This window comes from Vipera ursinii (genome assembly GCF_947247035.1).
Source record: "Vipera ursinii genome assembly, chromosome: 1".
NCBI classification, from domain to species: Eukaryota; Metazoa; Chordata; class Lepidosauria; order Squamata; family Viperidae; genus Vipera; species Vipera ursinii.
In genome coordinates this window covers 115,014,642-115,036,768 of record NC_139512.1, presented here as the reverse complement: position 1 = coordinate 115,036,768, position 22,127 = coordinate 115,014,642, and the positions used below count along the sequence as shown (strand labels likewise).

General features: G+C 42.0%; 2 protein-coding genes across 10 annotated transcripts in view; one reads left to right on the top strand and one right to left on the bottom strand.

The window, feature by feature from the left end:
* COL18A1 (collagen type XVIII alpha 1 chain) overlaps nucleotides 1-8,093 on the top strand; it is a 186,716-nt gene extending 178,623 nt beyond the window's left edge. For all 4 annotated transcript variants that reach the window (XM_083361720.1, XM_083361719.1, XM_083361718.1 and 1 more), the window contains 4 exons: nucleotides 961-1,278; nucleotides 2,125-2,322; nucleotides 6,237-6,352; nucleotides 7,044-8,093. In XM_083361720.1, the coding sequence (XP_083217846.1) occupies nucleotides 961-1,278; nucleotides 2,125-2,322; nucleotides 6,237-6,352; nucleotides 7,044-7,257 (846 nt within the window). In that variant the 3' untranslated portion in view covers nucleotides 7,258-8,093. The remainder of the gene's footprint in view (nucleotides 1-960; nucleotides 1,279-2,124; nucleotides 2,323-6,236; nucleotides 6,353-7,043) is intronic.
* Nucleotides 673-22,127, bottom strand: part of SLC19A1 (solute carrier family 19 member 1) — a 35,067-nt gene continuing 13,612 nt past the window's right edge. For 2 of the 6 annotated variants that reach the window (XM_083361771.1, XM_083361772.1), the window contains exons 2-6: nucleotides 21,363-21,689; nucleotides 14,486-15,242; nucleotides 13,280-13,472; nucleotides 12,426-12,567; nucleotides 8,292-10,960 (exon numbers count right to left, since the gene is read on the bottom strand). In XM_083361771.1, coding sequence (XP_083217897.1) covers nucleotides 10,769-10,960; nucleotides 12,426-12,567; nucleotides 13,280-13,472; nucleotides 14,486-15,242; nucleotides 21,363-21,539 — 1,461 coding nt within the window. In that variant the 5' untranslated portion in view covers nucleotides 21,540-21,689 and the 3' untranslated portion in view covers nucleotides 8,292-10,768. Of the gene's footprint in view, nucleotides 861-8,291; nucleotides 10,961-12,425; nucleotides 12,568-13,279; nucleotides 13,473-14,485; nucleotides 15,243-15,337; nucleotides 15,352-18,340; nucleotides 18,442-21,362; nucleotides 21,690-22,127 lie in introns of those variants that run through there. The other 4 variants (XM_083361774.1, XM_083361773.1, XM_083361775.1 and 1 more) reach the window with 4 other exon arrangements.

Sequence of the window (22,127 nt, the reverse complement as noted above, 5' to 3'; positions counted from 1 at the left end):
TTGATGTTTTTCAACTATCTCAAATAATCGGGGTATGGTCGTGCAGTGACTTTCTTAATGACTCCATGACTTACAACCATAATTCCTGACTCAAATATGAGGACTACCCCAGTAAAGGGAGAAATTGCACTGCTAAAAAAAACCCCAAACCCAGAAAGTAGTGAACTTCCTATTGTCAAGTATCCTAAAAATAAAAATAAAAAATGAAATTCTTGGCACTGGGGCCTCTGCCTGTGACTTTGAGTGAGTAGAGACATTCACTCATCTGAATGGGGAGAAGCCATCCGTTGCCCTTGCAAAACTAGATTGGCTGTGACCATAGCCACATGTTTCATTGACTTCAGCACAAAAATTTCCTAAAAGCCCTTTTTTCTGTGTGCCAGGTCCTCATATTGCCTTTGGCTCATACCCTTTTCATAGCTGAGGCAGTTTAGCTGGTTCTAGTTGTTTCAGTTTTCAAGTAGTGCTTTTCTTCTTCTCCTAACAATTTTTGCCATTGATATCATCTAGGATGTTTCAATTAAAATGTGACATGGATGCCCTTAGAGACCAGACACTTGGCTATATAACAAAGGCATCTGCCAGTCACTATCATTTCCAAAATATGTGTCAGCCCTTTACAAACACATTCAGCACTTCTTCGAGTAAACCAGACCTCTTTTTTAAAAAAACAAAAGCATAAACATGGTTTTCACACTTTGTGAGACAATACTAGTCCTCTGCTGAGCAGACGGTAGATTTAAATTGGGAGAGACAGCTGGGTGTTGCTAGTGTATAGCGAACCAATGAAGGTCTTGTAGCATCGATACTGAATGGTAGACAAATGCAAACCAGCATGCTGGTTGGAGGGATGAATGACACTATGGATGACAGAAAATGTGGTAGTGTGAGGGGTTGTGCTCTGTAGCAGTGATTGCTCAGACAAGCTCTCCAAAGGAATGATTCTTCATTCCATTATAGGACAATGAAGTCTATGAAAGGTCTTCCAGCATCCACTACTCTCATGGAGGGACAGCCTCCTCTGGATCCCATCGTCCATTTCAGCCACACTTACCAGTACATGCACGTCCAGAACATAGTGCTTATTCTACTGCCAAGCCATGGAGAGGGGACGAGAGTGTTGTCGACTCACACCGCCTTCCCGAGCAACCTGCCGTCCACCCACCAAACCAGGGAGCACAATCTCAGCAAGAATCCTTGGACCATTTCTTTCCCAACAACCGCCAGACTGAGACGGCTCCTTTGGCAGTTCACACACATCATGACTTCCAGCCTGCTGTGAGTGCCCAGGTGTCATCAATGCGTCCTTCATTCTAGTATCTGCTGCAGCTTGCTGTATTGCCAATTCAGGTTTAAGTTGCTATTAAGAAAACAGCTAGCAACAGCAACTGAACACAAACAAATTCTGAGATCAGGGTAGATGTCACATGTGTGGTGGCTTTTGGAGAATGAACAACAGCAACAAAACAAACAAACACAAAACCCTGAAACAGTTTCTTTAGGTTGTTATCCTGCCAGTGAGCAGAACAAACTGAACTCAGTACAAATGCAAATGAGAAACATGGGCTCAGTTTTAGGGGCAAATGTAACTTCTTCCATCTTAGAAAATAAGTTTGACACTGGGTTATCAACATCTGGGTTTGCCTTCTTTTTATGGATTAGCACATTATACTAATTTGTTTGGTAATGTATTGCTCCGTGTAATATGTATTTCTGGACAATAGATTAATTGAATAACTATGCTAAACAGCTTGCATGAATATCATCACTGGATTTTTCTTCCATTTTATCTTGAAATAGGTTAGGTTAGCAGATAATGATTCGCCCCAAAACAGTGAGAATCAATGAGCTTCAGAACCGAATCAGAATTTGAAATCTCCTAATCACTACTGGCTGCTTTTGAGGATGTAGATGTTAATTAACATGCCCCCCCCAAAAAAAACCCCAGAAAAAAACCGCTGTTAAGATCCATCTAGGCAGCAGTGATCTGAAAAACTGGTCTGGATAACTTGCATTTGATAAGAGCAGATACTTTCCATTGCTAGGAAGTCACAGCAGGCATCAACCAAATGAAATATTTATCCTGTCTCTTCCTGGCGTGTGACTGTCTGTTTGTTTTTTCAGCTGCATCTTATAGCCCTGAATACTCCCCAGAGCGGCAGTATGCGAGGCATCCGAGGAGCTGATTTCCAGTGTTTCCAGCAAGCTCGGCAGGTTGGACTGTCTGGCACTTTCCGAGCATTCCTGTCCTCTCGGCTGCAAGATCTCTACACCATAGTGCGCAGAGCAGATAGGAATACGGTGCCAATTGTCAATCTCAGGGTAGGTTGGGTGACAGAACTGAGCAAATTAAGCTTCATCAAAGTACTGAGAAGATAATCTATTACCTTTAAAGGACAAAATACTGTGATCCCAAAAAGCAAGAACAAATCATAGCGGACTAAACTTAGCTCCTTCCCCCCACCCAAACAATTGCAGAAAAAGACATACCGTACTATGTAACTAATTAATTGATCTTGGTTTAAGCAAGACTTTGCACAAGACAGCTCAGCAGGGCTATCACTGTAGATGATAGACAGACAGACAGACAGACAGACAGACAGACAGACAGACAGATCACAATATTCTTCTTGGTAATGTGAAAACAAGTGTTTACCAGGGTCAATTCAGCCATGCAGAAAGGCAACTGGGCATCACATGTTTTGTGATGGATTTAGTTTAACATTTTTGTAAATGCTTTGAGCAAAAGTATAAAGGAAAAGCTTGTAATGTTTTCAGGTGATATTACAGTACAGCAAACAGGATTTTGATGGGTGGAAATGTAAGACAAAACCTGAGAAAATTGAATGGGTATATCTGATGTCTGTCTTTCAATAGGAAGGGTCATTTGCACATATATAGGATCCATAATAACTGACAATAGTAAAAGTTGTGAAAATAATTTTTGACTACAAAAATTATATTTAATTTTATATTAAATATTAATCATATTTAATAAAATATCTCCTAGGATATAGTAGAATGTTAAATACAGATATTTTAAGGGTATTGGGTTTTTTAAATTTATGGTGGTATATAACATTATTGATGGTTTTGATCGAACATGGCTAATAAGATGGTAAACATGGCAAGGGATTAGTTTTAAAGCTAATCTTTTAAAGCAAAGGTGAACTACAGGTAGCCTTTGACTTACAACAGTTTGTTTAGTGACCATTTGAAGTTACAACAGCACTGAAAATGTGACTTATGGACATTTTTCACACTTACGACTGTTGCAGCATCCCTGTGGTCATATGATCAAAATATAGATGCTTGGTAACTGACTCATATTTATGATGGTTGCAGTGTCACATTTTGCAACATCCGACAAGCAATGTCATTGGGGAAGCCAGAATCACTTAACAACCATGTTACTAACTTAGCAACTGCAGTGATTCACTTAACAAATGTGACAAGAAAAGTCGTAAAATGGGGAAAGACTCATTTAACAAATTTCTCACTTAGCAACATACATTTTGGGCTCAATTATAATCATATGTCGAGGACTACCTGTAGTATGGCAAATAAAATTCAGCTCCGAGCAATACAACAAAGAAGTAATTACATCTTTTTTGTCATTGTGGAGCAATCAAAAATCGACTATAGTAAATTAGCTGACATCTCAGTTTGCATAATATCTCTCTTTGCAAGAACAATTTTTACTTACAATAGGCTCTTGACCCATGGCCTTTAAAAGCCATTTGACCCTGCTTTCTTAAAAAAATATATTTAATGTCTTTGTCAAGAATCAACAAGTTCTACTTTGGACACTGAACATTTCATTACCAAAGAATATTCAAAAATTAATTTAACACAGGTAGTCCTCAACCTATGATCACAACTGAGCCCAAAATTTCCATTGTTAAACAAAGCCTTAAGTTGTGCCCCGTTTTATGGCCTATTTTGCCAGCTAAGCAAATTACTGTGGTTGTTAAGCGAATCTGGCTTCCCCCACTGACCTTTATCGGAAACTGGCTGGAAAAGTTGCAAATGGCGTCCACACAATCCCAGGACGCTGCAACTGTTTCAGTTTCCAGGCACCTGAATTTTGATCACATGACCATAGGGATACTGCAACAGTCATGTGAAAACCAGTTATAAGTCATTTTTTTCAGTGCCATTATAGCTTTGGATAGTTGTAAGTCGAGGACTATCTGTAGAAGCTTAAACCATTCCTGGCATCCCCAAGATTTAGAGTGCTTCAACCTAGCAAGTCTTCAGACTATCTCTAAAAATCTGTCTTTTCTCCCAATCTCTGGGCTAGATTAGTGAGCCCAATGAGATATTATTCCCCTTTGTGTTTCAGTCTAGTCTTATGTTCTTTCCTCAGGTATTATACTAACTTTAATTTTATGCTGCCCAGAGTCTGCATTAAGTGTGGCTTTATGAAATAAATGGAACAAACGAACAAACGACTGATATACATATTCCCAAGGTTGTAGACAAAGAGGGTTTTCTAGATAGGTCACCCAGGTTCCTTCAATTGGAAATACAGGGAGTGCAGAATTATTAGGCAAATGAGTATTTTGACCACATCATCCTCTTTATGCATGTTGTCTTACTCCAAGCTGTATAGGCTCGAAAGCCTACTACCAATTAAGCATATTAGGTGATGTGCATCTCTGTAATGAGAAGGGGTGTGGTCTAATGACATCAACACCCTGTATCAGGTGTGCATAATTATTAGGCAACTTCCTTTCCTTTGGCAAAATGGGTCAAAAGAAGGACTTGACAGGCTCAGAAAAGTCAAAAATAGTGAGATATCTTGCAGAGGGATGCAGCACTCTTAAAATTGCAAAGCTTCTGAAGCGTGATCATCGAACAATCAAGCGTTTCATTCAAAATAGTCAACAGGGTCGCAAGAAGCGTGTGGAGAAACCAAGGCGCAAAATAACTGCCCATGAACTGAGAAAAGTCAAGCGTGCAGCTGCCAAGATGCCACTTGCCACCAGTTTGGCCATATTTCAGAGCTGCAACATCACTGGAGTGCCCAAAAGCACAAGGTGTGCAATACTCAGAGACATGGCCAAGGTAAGAAAGGCTGAAAGACGACCACAACTGAACAAGACACACAAGCTGAAACGTCAAGACTGGGCCAAGAAATATCTCAAGACTGATTTTTCTAAGGTTTTATGGACTGATGAAATGAGAGTGAGTCTTGATGGGCCAGATGGATGGGCCCGTGGCTGGATTGGTAAAGGGCAGAGAGCTCCAGTCCGACTCAGACGCCAGCAAGGTGGAGGTGGAGTACTGGTTTGGGCTGGTATCATCAAAGATGAGCTTGTGGGGCCTTTTCGGGTTGAGGATGGAGTCAAGCTCAACTCCCAGTCCTACTGCCAGTTTCTGGAAGACACCTTCTTCAAGCAGTGGTACAGGAAGAAGTCTGCATCCTTCAAGAAAAACATGATTTTCATGCAGGACAATGCTCCATCACACGCGTCCAAGTACTCCACAGCGTGGCTGGCAAGAAAGGGTATAAAAGAAGGAAATCTAATGACATGGCCTCCTTGTTCACCTGATCTGAACCCCATTGAGAACCTGTGGTCCATCATCAAATGTGAGATTTACAAGGAGGGAAAACAGTACACCTCTCTGAACAGTGTCTGGGAGGCTGTGGTTGCTGCTGCACGCAATGTTGATGGTGAACAGATCAAAACACTGACAGAATCCATGGATGGCAGGCTTTTGAGTGTCCTTGCAAAGAAAGGTGGCTATATTGGTCACTGATTTGTTTTTGTTATGTTTTTGAATGTCAGAAATGTATATTTGTGAATGTTGAGATGTTATATTGGTTTCACTGGTAAAAGAAATAATTGAAATGGGTATATATTTGTTTTTTGTTAAGTTGCCTAATAATTATGCACAGTAATAGTCACCTGCACACACAGATATCCCCCTAAAATAGCTATAACTAAAAACAAACTAAAAACTACTTCCAAAAATATTCAGCTTTGATATTAATGAGTTTTTTGGGTTCATTGAGAACATGGTTGTTGTTCAATAATAAAATTAATCCTCAAAAATACAACTTGCCTAATAATTCTGCACTCCCTGTAGGAAGGAATTTCGACAGATGCTGTCTCAGTGGTTTATCAATTCTTGAAATGGAAAGCTCGGACTAAAGATCATTTCTAGACAGAAAACGTTTTTGGAATACTGCCTAGGCAAACCCGTGGCTCTGTTTTGTTTCCTCCCAGGATGAAGTGTTGTTTAATAATTGGGAGGGCCTCTTCTCAGGCGCTGAAGCTCCATTCAGAACTGGGGTTCGCATCCTCTCCTTTGACGGAAGGGATGTCCTGAGAGACTCTGCATGGTGAGTTGGGGCTGGGGAGAGTGGTTTAGTTTCCAGGGAAGATTTTGGAATGTGCTTAGATTGTTAATTTGTTCTACTTCCGGCGGAGTGGCACAATGTTTTCAAAGGCATCCAAGGCATCCTTTCTGATTGACCTTTGTTAAGCAATACAGTTTATGTCCCCACCCCACCCCTTCCTCAGCCCACATGATGCCTTTTATTAAGACAAGGGATGCAGCAATGAAATGTTTAGAGAGCAAAAAGCTCTACTTTGTGTTACGTAGCCCTTTAGCAACATCTATTTGTATAATTTGGTAAAGAGCAGAGCAGATGTTTTGTGTGAAGCCACTATCTGGCCCCAGCCTATTTTTTTTCCCTTTCCCTGTGGCTAGGTAATAAGATTTGCTCAGATTTTCTTTAACTTTATGGAGCATGAGTAGTGGTCACAATAGCTGAGACACACACTATTAGGCACTGCAAATCTTATACAAAAATCCTGGTCACCAACCAGGGAGGCAGGGGTTCATGCATGAGATTAAGCCATGTGACGGTTACACTGTTATGAACCTAGCCACTACTCTTCAACCAGTTTATCCCTTATTAAGTTGCACTGACCCAGCCAAGTATAGTTGACTCAATTATAGCTAAACAGTAACAGAGGTCACAGTGCTCCTGCGTGTGAAATGGCCTTGACGTGAGTGTTATTTTTCAGGCCTCAGAAGTATGTGTGGCATGGCTCCGATTCCAAGGGACGGCGACTAACAGAGAGCTACTGTGAGACGTGGCGGACAGATGACACCGTGGTGACTGGCCAGGCTTCCTCGCTGGCATCAGGCAAGCTGCTTGAACAGAAGAGCAACAGCTGCAGAAACGCCTTTGTCGTCCTGTGCATCGAAAACAGCTTCATGACCTCTTCCAAGAAATAAAACCCCTGAATGTGCTGATTGCAAGTGGAGGCCGGGAGTCCAAATGTTCCCCCTTCTGCAATGGGGAGCAGGCAAGGGATTCCTCCCCCTCCACCGTCAATCAGGGTAATGCGTCCAGCCAATTTCATAATATAGCAACCAAGCAGATAAACGAACAAGAAAGCCAAAGAGCATCTTCCTAGGATTTCCAGCACAGATCGGATGCTGTTTTTTTTGTTCTCGTTTCCTCTCAGCACCACTGCTGGAGGGGCTCAGGCAGAGCAGGATTGTATGCAAGGCAGTCTCCAGGCAAGGTCAGCTCCCAAAATGGTTCTGGTTCTCTCTCTCCTGCCCTTACAGTATGTAACATTTGATGGCCTTTTTCTTGTTATCCTAAAGCTTCCCTGATCGCCTCCCTTTCCCTCTTGCCTTAAAAGAGAAAACCCAGGTCAAATGGGATGTCAGAAGATCTATTTATTTTTACTGACTTAGTACAAAAGGGCTTCCCCAAACAGGGACGGGCTGATGGTGCTGCCTTTGGAAGCCCTGATTGTGAGCGTGTTAAATCCCAATCACTTGGCATGCAGGGTACCATCTGCTCTTCTGTTAGGAGCTAAAGCAAACATATTATCTTGCTGAAAAATCCATGACCAAAAGTACGAGTTTTATAGGCCCCAGGCAGGCTTTCCTGAATCTTCCCCGCATAACCTCAAAAGCTTCCTTTTCCAAAAAAGTTGCCCTGGCAACTTTGCTGGCTCTGCCAGCTGGCTCAACTGCTTTTGCTTTTTTAAAAAAATTTCAGACACAGAAGGAAATAACACTGCTCCCTTCAAAGGCTCTTTACAATTCCTGCTACAGAGATGCTACAACGTCCTTTGCAAAAACAGGGTCAGAAGAGAGAGACGAAGAACCCCATTCTTCCCATGTCCGTTAATTGCCCATTTTTTGTTCTTCAAAGAGACAGGAGTATTAAAAGGAACAGCCTTAAAGGTAATTTAGATGTAGGATTTTCCTTAGAGGCCTGGAGGGAAGCAAATTTACCACAAAAAATAATCTGTATTTGTTCCTTTATTGAGGATTTTTTGTTGTTATTGTTAACAATATTTTTCTTCTCCGCTTTGCAGGGAAGTTGCCTTTCTTTACCTTTGCCCAGAAACTGGGCTACAGCAAATTCTGGGGAGCCCCAGAGTTGCCATTAGTTACCAGAGCCCTGCCAATCTTGTCCCTTGGCCCTGCTGGAGAGTTTGTTCTATGCCGACCAACCCATTCAGCTTTAAACCGCAGCTACACAATACCAGGGAGCACATAACACGAGCAGTCTCTGGCTTTAAAATGTAGTTGCCAGGTAACAGCACAGTAGAGTAGACAAGAAAGCCAAATGCAGCCACAAGGAGCTGCTTTCAGCGCATCAGGTTAACTCAAATCCTGACAAACCCCTAATGCCAGTGGAGGCTGGAGGTCCAAATTGGCTAGCTGGTGTTAGCCACTCCTTTGAAACCAAAAAGAGACCCACCCTTCCCGTCTTTTGATTGTCTCTTCCCCTGCTCCTAACCCTGAGGCAGGAACCATGCCTACCCATTCCAAAGCATTAAAGCAGATGGCTATTTCAAGGGGTGGCGGCCTCTGGAACACAAGACTGGCATCGTGTCTAAATGCATCGTGTTGTTCCCCTATAAAAGCATGGCTGGATTCCTGACCTTGGCTGCAGCCTTTTAAAAAGCCATCATAAGGGCAGGTCACAGCAAAGCAGCATGATAATCTCTCCTCTGCATGTAGATTTATGGAATGCTATGGAATGTCTGATCCACATCACCCGTCTTGCATTTTGGTGCCCAAAACTCAGCCAGGCTGAGGTGTGCTCCGTGCCCATTCATTTGAGTCGGTTTTTAAAAACCAAGGTGCTAAATTCCTACCTAAGCTTTGTTTTTATTGTCCTAATAAAATGCTATTACTGCAGTGGGGAAAATCTGTGCAAGTCATACAGTCAGTTTTCTTACTGTCTACTGTATTTTGTGACATTTTAATGCAGTTTTAAAAGCCTGTGGACCTTTATATCTTTGTCAGTTGCGTGTTGTGTATTATAAACTGTTTTCTAAAGGCACTGAATAAAGGAAAGTATCCTCCTATGTTTTGTGGGTCTTTACTGAAATCTTAAACCCAGTCCTGGGGTAAAAGATGCTTCTGGATATCTGGAAGCACCCTTGAGTTACGGAGAGGACCCAGGGCTTCAGTGTTGAAAGCTATGACTCCCCAGCCACAAGATTTGCTGCATATTGTAAATAAAAAAAATATGCACTGTAAATAAAACTGCAGTTCAACAAGCTAAGAAATGCACAGAGGCTGCTGCTTGAAAATTCTCTGCTTATGCTCTGACCTACTTTCCTTTCAAATCGTGCTTTTCCAGTGGGCTCCTGAAGGGGATCGTGTGAGTTAGTTCCATAAAAAAAATGGCTTGGAAAAGAAAGGCTTGGGTTTTGTGAAAGCAGAGCACAAGCATTAATCAAAATGCATGCTCTTGGTTTCTAATGAAGAAGATTAGATTGTCAAGCTCGCTTTGATCCTATGTCTGCCAGTCAGTATTTTCATGAATTTAAGGGCATTTTGGGGAGGAGGGGGTAATTTCATTCTTTGCAATAGGCTTTCTGAATGTGGCTGATTACAATTAGGTAAAGATTCCCCCGCACATGCGTGCTAGTCGTTTCCAACTCTAGGGGCCGGTGCTCATCTCCGTTTCAAAGCCAAAGAGCCAGCGCTTGTCCGAGGACGTCTCCGTGGTCATGTGGCCGGCATGACTAGATGCCAAAGGCGCACGGAACGCCGTTACCTTCCCACCGTAGTGGTCCCTATTTTTCTACTTGCATTTTTACGTGCTTTCGAACTGCTAGGTTGGCAGAAGCTGGGACAAGTAACAGGCGCTCACTCTGTTATGCGGCACTCGGGATTCCACCCGCCAAACTGCCGACCTTCTGATCGACAAGCTCAGCATCCTAACCCACTGAGCCACCGCGTCCCTTTGATTACAATTACCAGGGTTCAATTATGAAAGGTATCTCTCTTCTCCTATAAGGGGAAAAACAGAAATGTGTCTCGAGTTACTAAGAGTCACATCCCAGTATATTAACCAGCATCAACATTAAAAGTGCCTTAGTCTCACTTGCTCTGGTGACTGGCAAGTTTACGTGACGGAAACTAGGAACACAAATGTTTAAAAGCCAATTTGTACAGTCATAAAGTTAAGTGCCCAATTATAATACTGGTAAATATTATTTCAGCATAGCTTGGCTCAAGAGGAAAGTGCCTGCAGAAGAAACAGGGAGAGAACTGTAGCTGCCAGAAAAGTCAACTGCACCAAAGTTGCACCTGAAACCAAGCCAGCTTTTCTCTGAGCCTCTGCAGAGATCCAATGTTGTGAAAATAGGGATGCGCTGACTGTGATAAGTGCTGTTTGTCATGAGAGCTGCAACTGGTCTCATCTCAACTGAGACGTTGCAGGAAAACCCATCTCCACGCAGTACACAGATTGTGGTGTTTCTCAGGCTTTGGAAGTAGCCAGTTGCAGGCTTCCCTCCTTGTCCAAGTTCTCCTCAACTGGGCTGGAGAGTTCTTTGGCTAGTGTGGCCTCTTCTTGGGGTGTCTTGCAGGCACTGTGCCTTGCCATCATGTACACAAATGACAAAAGATACAGCGTAGCCAGAACAGTGAAGTAGCCGAAGTAAACGTAGAACTGGAAGAGGAGAAAATGCAGGAATATTTTGAAGAAGAACAATACAGGGCTTCATAAACTCAGTGCACAAAAAGAAAGAAAGGATCAATGCACCTAAGGCAGGGGTAGTTAACCTTGGCTCTTTTATGACTCGTGGACTTCAACTCCCAGAATTCCTGAATCAGCATGGCTGGCTCAGGAATTCTGGGAGTTGAAGTCCATGAGTCATAAAAGAGCCAAGGTTGCCTACCCCTGACCTAAGGGGGGAAAAATTGGAAATGGATCTTTAAAAGAGTAATACAGGTAATCCTCGACTTAACGACCACGACTGAGCCCCAAATTTCTATTGTTAAGTGAGACATTTGTTAAGGGAGTTTTGCCCCATTTTACGACTTTTCTTGTCAGTTGTTGTTGAGTGAATCGTCACAGCTGTTATTAATCCAGCTGTTAAGGTGAATCTGGTTTCCCCATTGACTTTGCAAAAGCTATTCACATGATCCCAGGACACTGCAACCGTCATAAATGTGAACCAACCGCCAAGCATCTGAATTTTGATCACTTGACCATGGAGATGCCGCAACGTCTGGAAAAGGGTTGTGTCATTTTTCTTCAGGTGCCGCTGTGACTTTGAACGGTCACTAAACAAAGTGTTGTAAGCCGAGGACTGCCTGGACAAGGGCCTTGAAATTAGATCAGCTCAATGGGGCCATTTAGTGTAGCATCCTACTGTCTGCGGTGGCCCTCCAGATGCCTGTTGAAAATTCTACCTCCCCATCTACTATTATATCAGCCTTGTTATTTTTGAGCCACTGCCCTACAGTGGCTGAACACAAACTCTGGCCCTACCTAGCCATCAAAGCCAACTTTCTTCCTGTGAACATCAGGAGAAGAAGGAAGAGGGACAGGCAGAGGAATCTTGCCACCTCAATGGCAGTGACGTGGAGAATTAGACTCCACGTGAGTAAAGTTATGTTTTCAGCACCAATGTAATTTCAAACAGTTGCTGAGCAAGTGGTTGGGAAAGCGAGGACTACCTGTATATTTAAAGTATGAGAAAGATAATGCTGGTTTTCATAAGTAACATGCTTTTGAACTTTATCATTCCGGCTTCTATTACCAAAAAGAGTATACTTACTTAACTGAGATTAAGTTAGCTCCACTGGCTAAACTGGGCTTGATAGGTATTAATGGTAGGCAATGTAGAGCCTCCAGCTTTGGCACTGTGGCCAATAATAATGTATTTACCTGCCCTTGGATTGTGTAGTTCATTGACGATAAAATTTAAACTAAATGGAAAAGTTCCACTGTGGAGAATTATCTCCACACAAACATCCTTGGGTTTGTTGATCAGGGGCAACTTTTATATGCGCCCCCCCCCCCACACACACACACACAAAACAGGCAAAGCCAAGCCTTCCTAATAGGCACTTTCCACTGAACAAGGAGTAGCTACTATAACTGTAGGGTAACTTGCTCCTTTCCTTACCTGGGGATGGACTGAGAGAGCCAGACCTCTCTTATCAGTTATGATGATAGTGATGATGGTTTTGAGAACTGTGGCTAGGAAAGTGTTGACACCAAACACCAGAGCGCAGAGTTCTTTGGACAGCGAAGATGCAATCTGGAAACTTCAGTCAGAGAGAGAAAACAAATTAGCTTTTCACGACTGCAAAACAGCCTGAGCAGAAAGAAGAGACACTGGGTAAGGACTCCGCTTTTTGGCTGGGTTCTGCTGATCTGCTCAAACATCTTTGCAAACAAGGGTCACCCACAATTGCTACCGTGAGTTTTATTTAAAATTTCCAAGTGTTACAGCAGACTCTTCCATCCACCTCCTGATATTTATAATACATACGCCAACAAAACGTGCAGGATTACAGCCAACCCTTCTGGAGGAGGAAAGCAAACTAGGGAAGAGTATGCTACAGCAATACTACTGCTATAAATTTGAGGGAGGGGGGGGGCTCTTAGAAAAAAAAACCCTGGAAAATAAGATTTTTAGAAGACAAAAATATTTGTCATCATCATCATTAGCGAACTATTTTCAGATTGGTTGCATTAGCCCATTGGTCTGACAGAATAGTTAGAACATTTGATCCATTTTCCAGTTTTAACATCCTTACAAAAATCCTTTATTTAGGAATATTGCATTGTGTTTGGATCCTGCTCCGCATACTCTGTACCTGAATGTGCGCAAGCATATAACTTTACAGACATGTAAATGATAGCTCTCACTCCAATGCTGAACTGGTTTCCTGGGTTGACGGAGGCTCTATGTATTCATTTTTACCAGTATACCTAGTGTAAATTTAGTTGTCAGTTTTCACCATCTTCACTCACATGGCTATAGGCACAAGAAACTGGTAGGAGCCCCTGAAAAGGACATAGGCCACATAGCACAGCCAAATATTGGCAGTTGTGTTCATCAACAACAGTAGGCCTGCCTGGACTGCTGTCACAACCCCAATCACCAGTTTGGACCAGAAGGCCCATCGGATCTTCACAAAGCCAGCAGAAAACGCAGTGATGGCACCTAGGAAAACACAAAAGTTTGTCAAGAGGGGACAAGCCCTTTATAGCTATACAGGGCTCTAGTTTTCTATGCAAAATTCTACCAAGGGATAAAGTAGGTATATCCAGCAATGTCATGGGGAAAAAAATATTCTCAAACAAAATTTGGCAACTTTCTGATCTGGAATGCAAGACTCTTAGCAATCAAATTGTTCTGCATCCATTCGTTATAACTGACACATATATCTACTACATATATGCTATTCAAGGAGGGTGGCTCACTTTCAATAGCATATATGTAGTAGATTTTGTCCAAGGCCAGAGATATGACGAATCAAAGTGAATGCGCCCAGACTCATATGGATTTTAGGATGGTGTAAATTACTTTGGGGGGATAGGAATGCAGTTGCAATTTTAAGAGGTTGTTAGGATTGCAGTAGAACTGTTGTGGAATTAATATAAAAAGAGACATCTCAGGGAAATATCTGAGTTCTTTTTATATGGTGTTGATCATTTCTTCCAATGGTGTTTTTTCTTGCTGGAAGAGATGCTTCCCTATCTTTTTGACCCAGATGACATGAACTGAGCCTGTGATCTCTGACATGAGTGAACCAGATAAGACATTCATTTTACATGCTTGGTAACAGGGGAAGTTCCATACCTAATAAGATTTGACCAAGCAAAAGAGCACTCACTGAGGGTTTAGCAACTTGGCCATGTTTCCCTACAACTTTCTATGCAAGGTGACTAACACAGGTCATCTCATCATTCCCAAATGATTTTTACAACAGCTGCAAATTTCTTAGAACTACAAGAATGGGAATCAAAACCAAAGAATTATAGAGTATCCACGATGAGCTTAGTAGACATAAAGAACTTGCCTTTGCATAAAGGTGCTTAGGGCAGTGGAATTGGATAGTCTACTCTACTTCATTATTAGTGGAGCTCCTGATTAGTCCCTGTTGGGGGCATAGCAGAGCAAAAAGATAAATATGTAAAACACAACTGCAGAGGGAGAGAAATATTCATATATACCAAGCAGGGTAGAAACAGCATCTACTCCACCATTGTAGACCTTTCTGTTGTCCCTGGTGGGGTATATTTCATTCCATAAAATATGCACATAATAAAGCATCAGATAGTAGCCAGCAGAATTGAATATCCACCAGAGGGACCAAAGTCTCAGCTGCGGCATTTGTACAATTGTCCCCAACTCCTTTACCATCCGGAATAAGATCAGATTTTTCCAGGAAAAGGCCTTATGCCACATGGGCTCCCTTGCCCCAGGGTTCATTTTGTCCAGTTCTGAGGGTGAGGTACCATTACACCAGCTCTGGCTCCTGTTGAAGAAGAGGCTGCGTTTCGGACGCTTCAGGAAGAGGGTCAAGAGCAGCCCAAAGCACATAAAGCCCAATGAGATATAATTCACTGTCATGAAAGTGGTGCCTCCAACTGTGAAACAGAGTTGTCCCACCACGGAACTGGTGAAGACACCCATCAGCACTGAAGACCGGGAATAACTGGCCATGCGCTGATAGCGCGACGGAGTGACCAGGGTGAAGATGTAGGAGGAGTAGGCTATCCGCGTAGCCATCGTGATGCCATAGAAGAACTCCATGAACTGCATGGCAATGATGCTGGTACCCAAGATCAGCAGAAGCCAGATAGCAATGTGGCTCAAGCTCTGCAACACCAACATTGGCTTGTACCGCAGGTAGTCCGTGAGTAGAAAGATGGGCACTAATACTGCCATGTAAGAGTATGACAGGACAGGTGTAATTTCATTGGTCACCTGCAAGAGAAAACCCAAGCGCAAGTGATTTATACGAGTGAGTAAACCAAAGGGATAAAGAACTCTAGTATGAGAGAGGCCACGTGCACTTTCACCTGTATTCTAATCATCTAGGTGCTCCTCCTTCATGATTTACTAATCATTTGGGTGCTTCTTCCTCACATTCTCTTTTTCCTCAACAGGCACCAAGACTAATTCTAGGTACTAGCCATCCTGTGCTTGGAAAGCTGGAAACAAAACAAATATACAAGTAGGATCAGCTGATGCAAAGACCTAGGGCTGGGCCTGGGGTATCCACAAGAGAAAGAAACCTCCACTGCTATAAGAACTTGACGGCATTCTGGGTGAATGGAAAGACATTGACCACTGGGCAGGACTGAGACAAAAGAAAAACAGATTCACAACCAACACAGAAAATTATTCAGTGCTACCAAGCTAGATTATGTCCTGGTTCATCAGATAAACTACTGTATTTCTATCAAAATTCCTAGGGACAAAATGGAGTTGTCCGCAATGGGAAATGAAGCGACAACATGCAGCTTATAAAAGAAGGCAAAACACCTTCAAAAAGAAAGGACACTGGTGGCTGAAGGGAAGAGAAAAAAAAAACTCCATTCACATGTTGAAGACATGTTGTTTGGAAGAATAACCATCCCCCTCTCCTCCCCCCCCCCGTTTACGTAGCTGCTTTATACCAAACCAGACCACTGTTAGCTGACTGGTAACATTTCTCTGATATTTCAGACTGAAATTTTTCACAATGTTTTGATGTCTTACCCCTCTGCCCTCTTAGTTTTTCCGATAGTCACTCGGAGATTTCTGCTCTGGTTGAAATCTACATGTATTGTTTGCCAAGGAGGTTGGTTAAGCTTCTTACAGTTGCTTTAGACTGGAATTTGAAATGTTTTAGCCATGGCAACACAGCAGCAGGAGACTCCGATGTCTGCCTAGCCCAGGGGTAGGCAACCTTGGCTCTTTTATGACTCGTGGATTTCAACTCCCAGAATTCTTGAGCCAGCATGGCTGCCTACCCCTGGGCTAGACTGAGGTGTCTTGAGTGCTGACCAACACTGCTCCCCCAGATCTCCCTCAGACAGCAGAGAAGTATAGAGAAGATTAAATTCACTTTCAGTGACAAGAATGCCAAAAGAGTTTGATTCAAGAGATCTTTGTCCTGACCATCCTGTCATATTTTTTTTGAACTAGAAACCTGTAGTACTCCCTAGCCTGATATCGCCCAGAGGTATTTCTCTTCAAGCATGCTTCCATGAAATTTGGGAAGGTGAAGTCCAACTTTCGGGCATACTCCCGGGGGAAGAATGGTATGTAAGAATATACTTCAGGAAGAATGAATAATTCCTTTTCCATAACTCAAGGTATTATCAGTCCTGTTAGAACCAGCTCACTACAACTTGGCATTTGGTAGTTCATCATTTCCTCTCTCTTCTACCCTCAAAGGATGTCTGTCAACTTGAGGAGTTTGGGATATTTTAGCAAATGTAGCTGAGCACAGAGTTTATAAATGGAGTTGATGCAGAATATATGAGGCCTCCTCTATCTCTGGATTCATACATCTATACTTCTAGATCAGGGACGGACAACCTGAGCTCCAGGGATCAACTGACTGATGCACTGATTGATTTGCAGCTCTGGAGCCCATTGGAACCACGGCTGCTGAAAATCAGTGACATGATTTGTAGCCACTGAGGTAAGGAACATGCAAACCCTAGAATTTAGGCTTAAACGTAGTGAGGAATGCCCTCCCCAACTGCTCCTCAGAAAGCCAGACAAAATACAGAGAATACATCAGTCCCACTGATAGCTATAGCTCTGTCCAATGTGGTACCCAGGTTCTTCAGAAATAAATAAATGAAGTCCTTCACCCTGCAAAACATTGCCCATCATGAAATTCCTTTGAAACCTGTTTCCAACGTTTAGCATCTTATTCAGCTGTGAATCTTCTCTTATAACTCCATCTCAAAATGTCTTCTCTTATGGCTTGCCTTTTGAGACATTTAATATCAGGCGTCTTTTTAATATCAGGCCAGCCCATTTCTCTTACTGAAGAATTTTTGTAACTTGTTTATTAATTTAATTAGTACATGCAACACTTTGTGCAAAGGGAACAATTGTCCTTTGCGTTTTCATATTTTTAAGTAACTTTTATTACCGGCTGTTTTTCATGCTTCAATTGGTTGAGTTTTAAAATGATTTTATAAGTCTTCATTTCTGATTGAGAGCTGCCCAGAGTTGGTTGAAAGATGGGCAGCTATATAAATGTTTTAAATTAATAGAAGCTTTGCCCCCCAAAATTTCAGCTACTAGACTTAGATTAAAGTGACAGTTCTACTCCACAACCCTCCCAACCATTATGACGCACAGCATTAAACAAAGAGGAATCCATAAGTCAGGAGCGATTCTGCCCCTCTCCCAACACACATCTCAGCATGCAAAGAAGCTGCCATGGACTAATTGACAACCTAGGGTGCTGAACGTTGACTGTTCCAAAAAGCACAGCAGTCAGGCAGAACAAAATGTTTGGGAACAGATTGCCTATGTGTGATTGCTTTTTGCCAAAACGACAAGAGCTGCCAATGTCCCAGATTCCTCACAAGGGTTCAGAGAGAAAATAGACCTTGCTCATTACTAAAAGAAGATCAAGTGTTCAAATAGAAGCTTAATGAAACTAGAGCAGCAGGTCACAGCCACCTACCTACACAGAGCCACTGCAAATGTCCACCTTTGGGGAGGGCAGTTAATTCCTCGTTCTAAGCTTTTGGTTCTTTAAAACTACTAAATAGAGAAACCTATAAAACATTAAGTGTTTTAAATATTTTTTTAAAGAAACAAACCAGTAGTAGTATATTAGCTAGTTGAGAAATTGGTCAATTGACTCTTAGGAAAACAGACTGAAAATAAATATTAATCTGTATTTAGAATGCTTATTTAAAAAAAAGCCTGGCAGGTGACCAACCAAACAATTATTTTTAGATATGCTTATACTTCTATAAAAAATAGTTAGTGCCTCACAACCTTCTCTGAGCAGTTTACAGAGTCAGCGTATTGCCCCCAACAATCCGGGTCCTCATTTTACCGACCTTGGAAGGATGGAAGGCTGAGTCAACCTTGAGCCGGTCAGGATCAAACTCTTGGCAGTGAGCAGAGTTAGTCTGCAATACTGCATTCTAATACTTAGCATCTTTAAGGAAGAAAAAAAAAGAAAGACCATTTCAAACTACTGAAATTACAAAGGGGTATTTAATTCTATGAATGAAGATGCTGTACCGGTATCTTGATTCCAAATAAAAACATACTTGTTTATTCAAATATAAGTTCCAAAACAAATTATTTCTCTCTGTGTAGGTGCATGTGTGTCCGTGTGTGTGTGTGCATGCGAGCATGCATTGGGGCACCCACCTTCAAATCAGTCTTGACCCCTGGAAACTGGCTGGTTAAGCCCTTGCAAGTTTCTTAGCAAGATTTTCAGAAGTGATTTGCCTTTGCTTCCTTCCGAGGGCCGAGAGTAAATGACTAGCCCTAGGTCTCCCAGCTGGCTTTGTTCAAATTCTAGTGGTCAGTGATTTATATATGGAGGCACTGAAATTGGGGAATAAGGAAGGGGTTCAAGAATGAGAATAGAGTCACAGATGACTTATGCTTTTATTCCCATTCTTCAAACTATTCCAACCCCATCCAACTGGATAAAAATTATACCTACTAAAATTGATTTGGCTATCAAATTAGAAAGAGATGAGCCTGGGATATTTCTGGAGACTGTTAGTAGAATGCAGGTGGTGAGGGGTGCTGCGGGTACTGGATTGCCCAACTTTGCATGAGAAGTTGTGAAGATCAGTTTACATTACAAAACAATGAAGATCAATGGAGAAAACCAACACTAAAATGTTTACATCTTTTGTAATGACCAAGTGGAATTTGTTCTTCTGGATTTGCCAGCACGAATGTTCAGCATTCCATTGTGAGGCACAGCATAAATGTCTCTGAGTGAAGACACTTATTTCCTGTGGCTCAGCTCTTTCCCTGAAAGTGTGTTAAGGCCAAAAGAGTAAAAAAATCTGGGGAAGGAGGTCTGGCTAGTTCCATCCCGATCTTAGAGGAAGATAGTGTCCTTTACTTACAGGAAGTAGTCAAATAAAGAACACATTGTTAAGACTTGATTTTAATAAAGCCTCCTTTCGTCTACCCAATAACGATTTTCAAACACAAGTAGAGTTTGTCAAGATTTCAAAAGTGAAGTCCTTTTCAAGGCCACTATGAATTAGCCAGCTTGGAGAAATCAGAAGGCATTCTGCCATTCCCAAAACTTGAATAGGTCCTAATTTCAGATAAACACATTTATAATTTCATATAAAGAGTTAAGCTATGATTGAGCAAATTAGTATTCTGGCCTAGATGAAATCCTTTAACTTAGAAGAAATCCATAGCTTCGGAACTGCATGAAGCCCCAGTCTCAGTCAGTTTTCTGGTGGTCACAAAGATATCTTGTTACGATTGCACCTTGTCATTCTGAGGTGCAAAACACGTGTCTAAGTGTGTAGTGTACTGTAAGCACTCAACAGGCATTTCATAAGAAACTAAACTCCCCAAACTGAGCCCTCCTCATATATATGATGTAGCCCTCAAAAATGTTATTTTTTTAATTTTAATTCCATTTATATCCCGCCCTTCTCTGAAGACTCAGGGCGGCTTACAAGCTTAGCATTAGCCTTCATTCTATGTATATGCCTGCTTATTAGGGCTTTCACACACACCCCAAGCGGCATTATTACAAAGTCAGCTTAATTGCCCCCAACAATCTGGGTCATTTTACCTACTTCGGAAGGATGGAAGGCTGAGTCAACCTTGAGCCTGGTGGGATGCGAACCTGCACTGATTGCAGGCAGCTGGTGTTACTTAAGGAGGCATTATCCCACTGCTCCACCAATATGGTCTTTGGCCATCTCAATTTTACTCAATTCATGGAATTAGCTGGGAATAACCATTAATTTGATAAAGACAGCAGTGTGATACTCAAAATTTAGCCTTCCATCAGCTCATCAACGGAGTCGGTGCCACAGTTTAGAATGGCAGGAACCAGCTTCAAGCAAGCTGGAGAAATTGTTAACTGATTTCACTAAATTTAGGAGCACCTCAAACTGTCTAATTCACATGACTTTCTACTTTCTATCATCACCTGTAATTGGCACAAAGTATTAAATGAACCAGAGCTACTACAGGATAATCATGGGGTCCCTTCTACAAAAAAGGTAAAATAAAATAATCTCAAAAGAGGAGGAAAACTTTACAAGGATTTATTTTTTTAATATTCATAAAGGTTCTCATGTGTGCCGCGTGATATCTTGACAACAACAAAGATCGTATCACGAAGCACAGCCTTCCCAAAGTGTGTCCTCCGGATGCACTTCACCACAAATCCAAACATAGCTATCTTGACTAAAAATGATGAGAACTATTGTCCCATCCATCTGGAGGGATCCAGAATGGAAAGAGTGGTCACAGGAGTTCACTCAAGCAATCGGATTAGGCATTTACCTTGCTAGCTTGCACTGCCAAACTATTTGCTGAATCCACAGTTAAATCTTAAGTCTCCACTTCAGATTATCAGGGCGACAGGTAGCAGGTATGAAGAAAAAAGCAGGTCTCCCCAGTGCTTTGCTGTCTGTTTTAATAACTACCATTACTGCATTAATATGTTGGAGCAGAATGCAAGCATACACATACTTTTTCTAATTTAACTCAGAAGCAAGCTAGCTCTGTGGAATTATCTTCCCATCTCAGCCCTCATGCTGGCCTTTAGTCACAGAAAGTCTGTGTAGGTCTGTTTGTTCCTAACCCAATCATCCCTCTGTGCTCCCTGAGCCCAGGATCCAAGAGCCAAATAAAAAGAAGGAAAAAAGAAGGATTCATTACTCTTCCCTCCCATGCACTGTTGCAACACACTCTTTACTCCCTCCACTGTCCCATTAACAGAGTCATTCCTAGCATTTTGTCAAAACTATTGCTGCTTGGAAAGTCTCCTGCAAGACCCCACACTTCAGTGCATTCTTCAGACCATTGCAGCTAATCTGTCCTGTGTGTGGCTAATACGTCAGATGATCTCACCTCTTCCTTTGTGAAATTCTTCTCAAATCCCAACAGGTAGGGCGTGATGAAGCTCTCCCCAGGTCTAATCTGGCTCATGAAGCCGTAGAAGCAGAGGTAGGTAACAAGGAACTTCCAGCGTGGGTCTGGTGGAGGGTCAGGAGGCTGTTTTTCCATTTTTTCAGCCTCTTCAGACATAGCTCCCTGCTAGCTCCTTGGTCACTTTGAAAAGAAATGGATTCTTTTCAGTGAAGGCTACAATGCTGGATTTATTCTTTGTTCAGTTTCTCTTTTTACTGCTGGGTACAAACTCCAACATGCAGAGGTATATATGCCTCACTGGTATGTCTGAAAGAAAAAAGGAGAGAAGGTGGCACCTCAGGAAATTTCCTGGTGAGAACATCACAAACTAATCCCTACTTTCGTCTTGTCAGGAATGTGCTGGCTTTGCAATATTTCCTGAACAAAACTGTGCTCGGTTTCCACAAATGTCTTCTACGGTCTATTAAATATTTACATGATAACCAGTGACCAATATAGTGGAATGTTTCAAGTCAGCCAGATCAAAATATTCAAAAGGGGGTTGGGGGGGGGGAAGGGAAATCAGAGAACCCAAATAAAGAAACATGGAACACTGTGGTGAAACAAAGTTTATTTAGCTGGATTGCTGTTTTTATAAATAATAACAAATACTAGTATCATTTCTTCATCTACTACACTTACGTCTTGTCACTGAATAATAATAATAATAAAAAACCTTTATTGTCAAAGTACATGTGTACATTG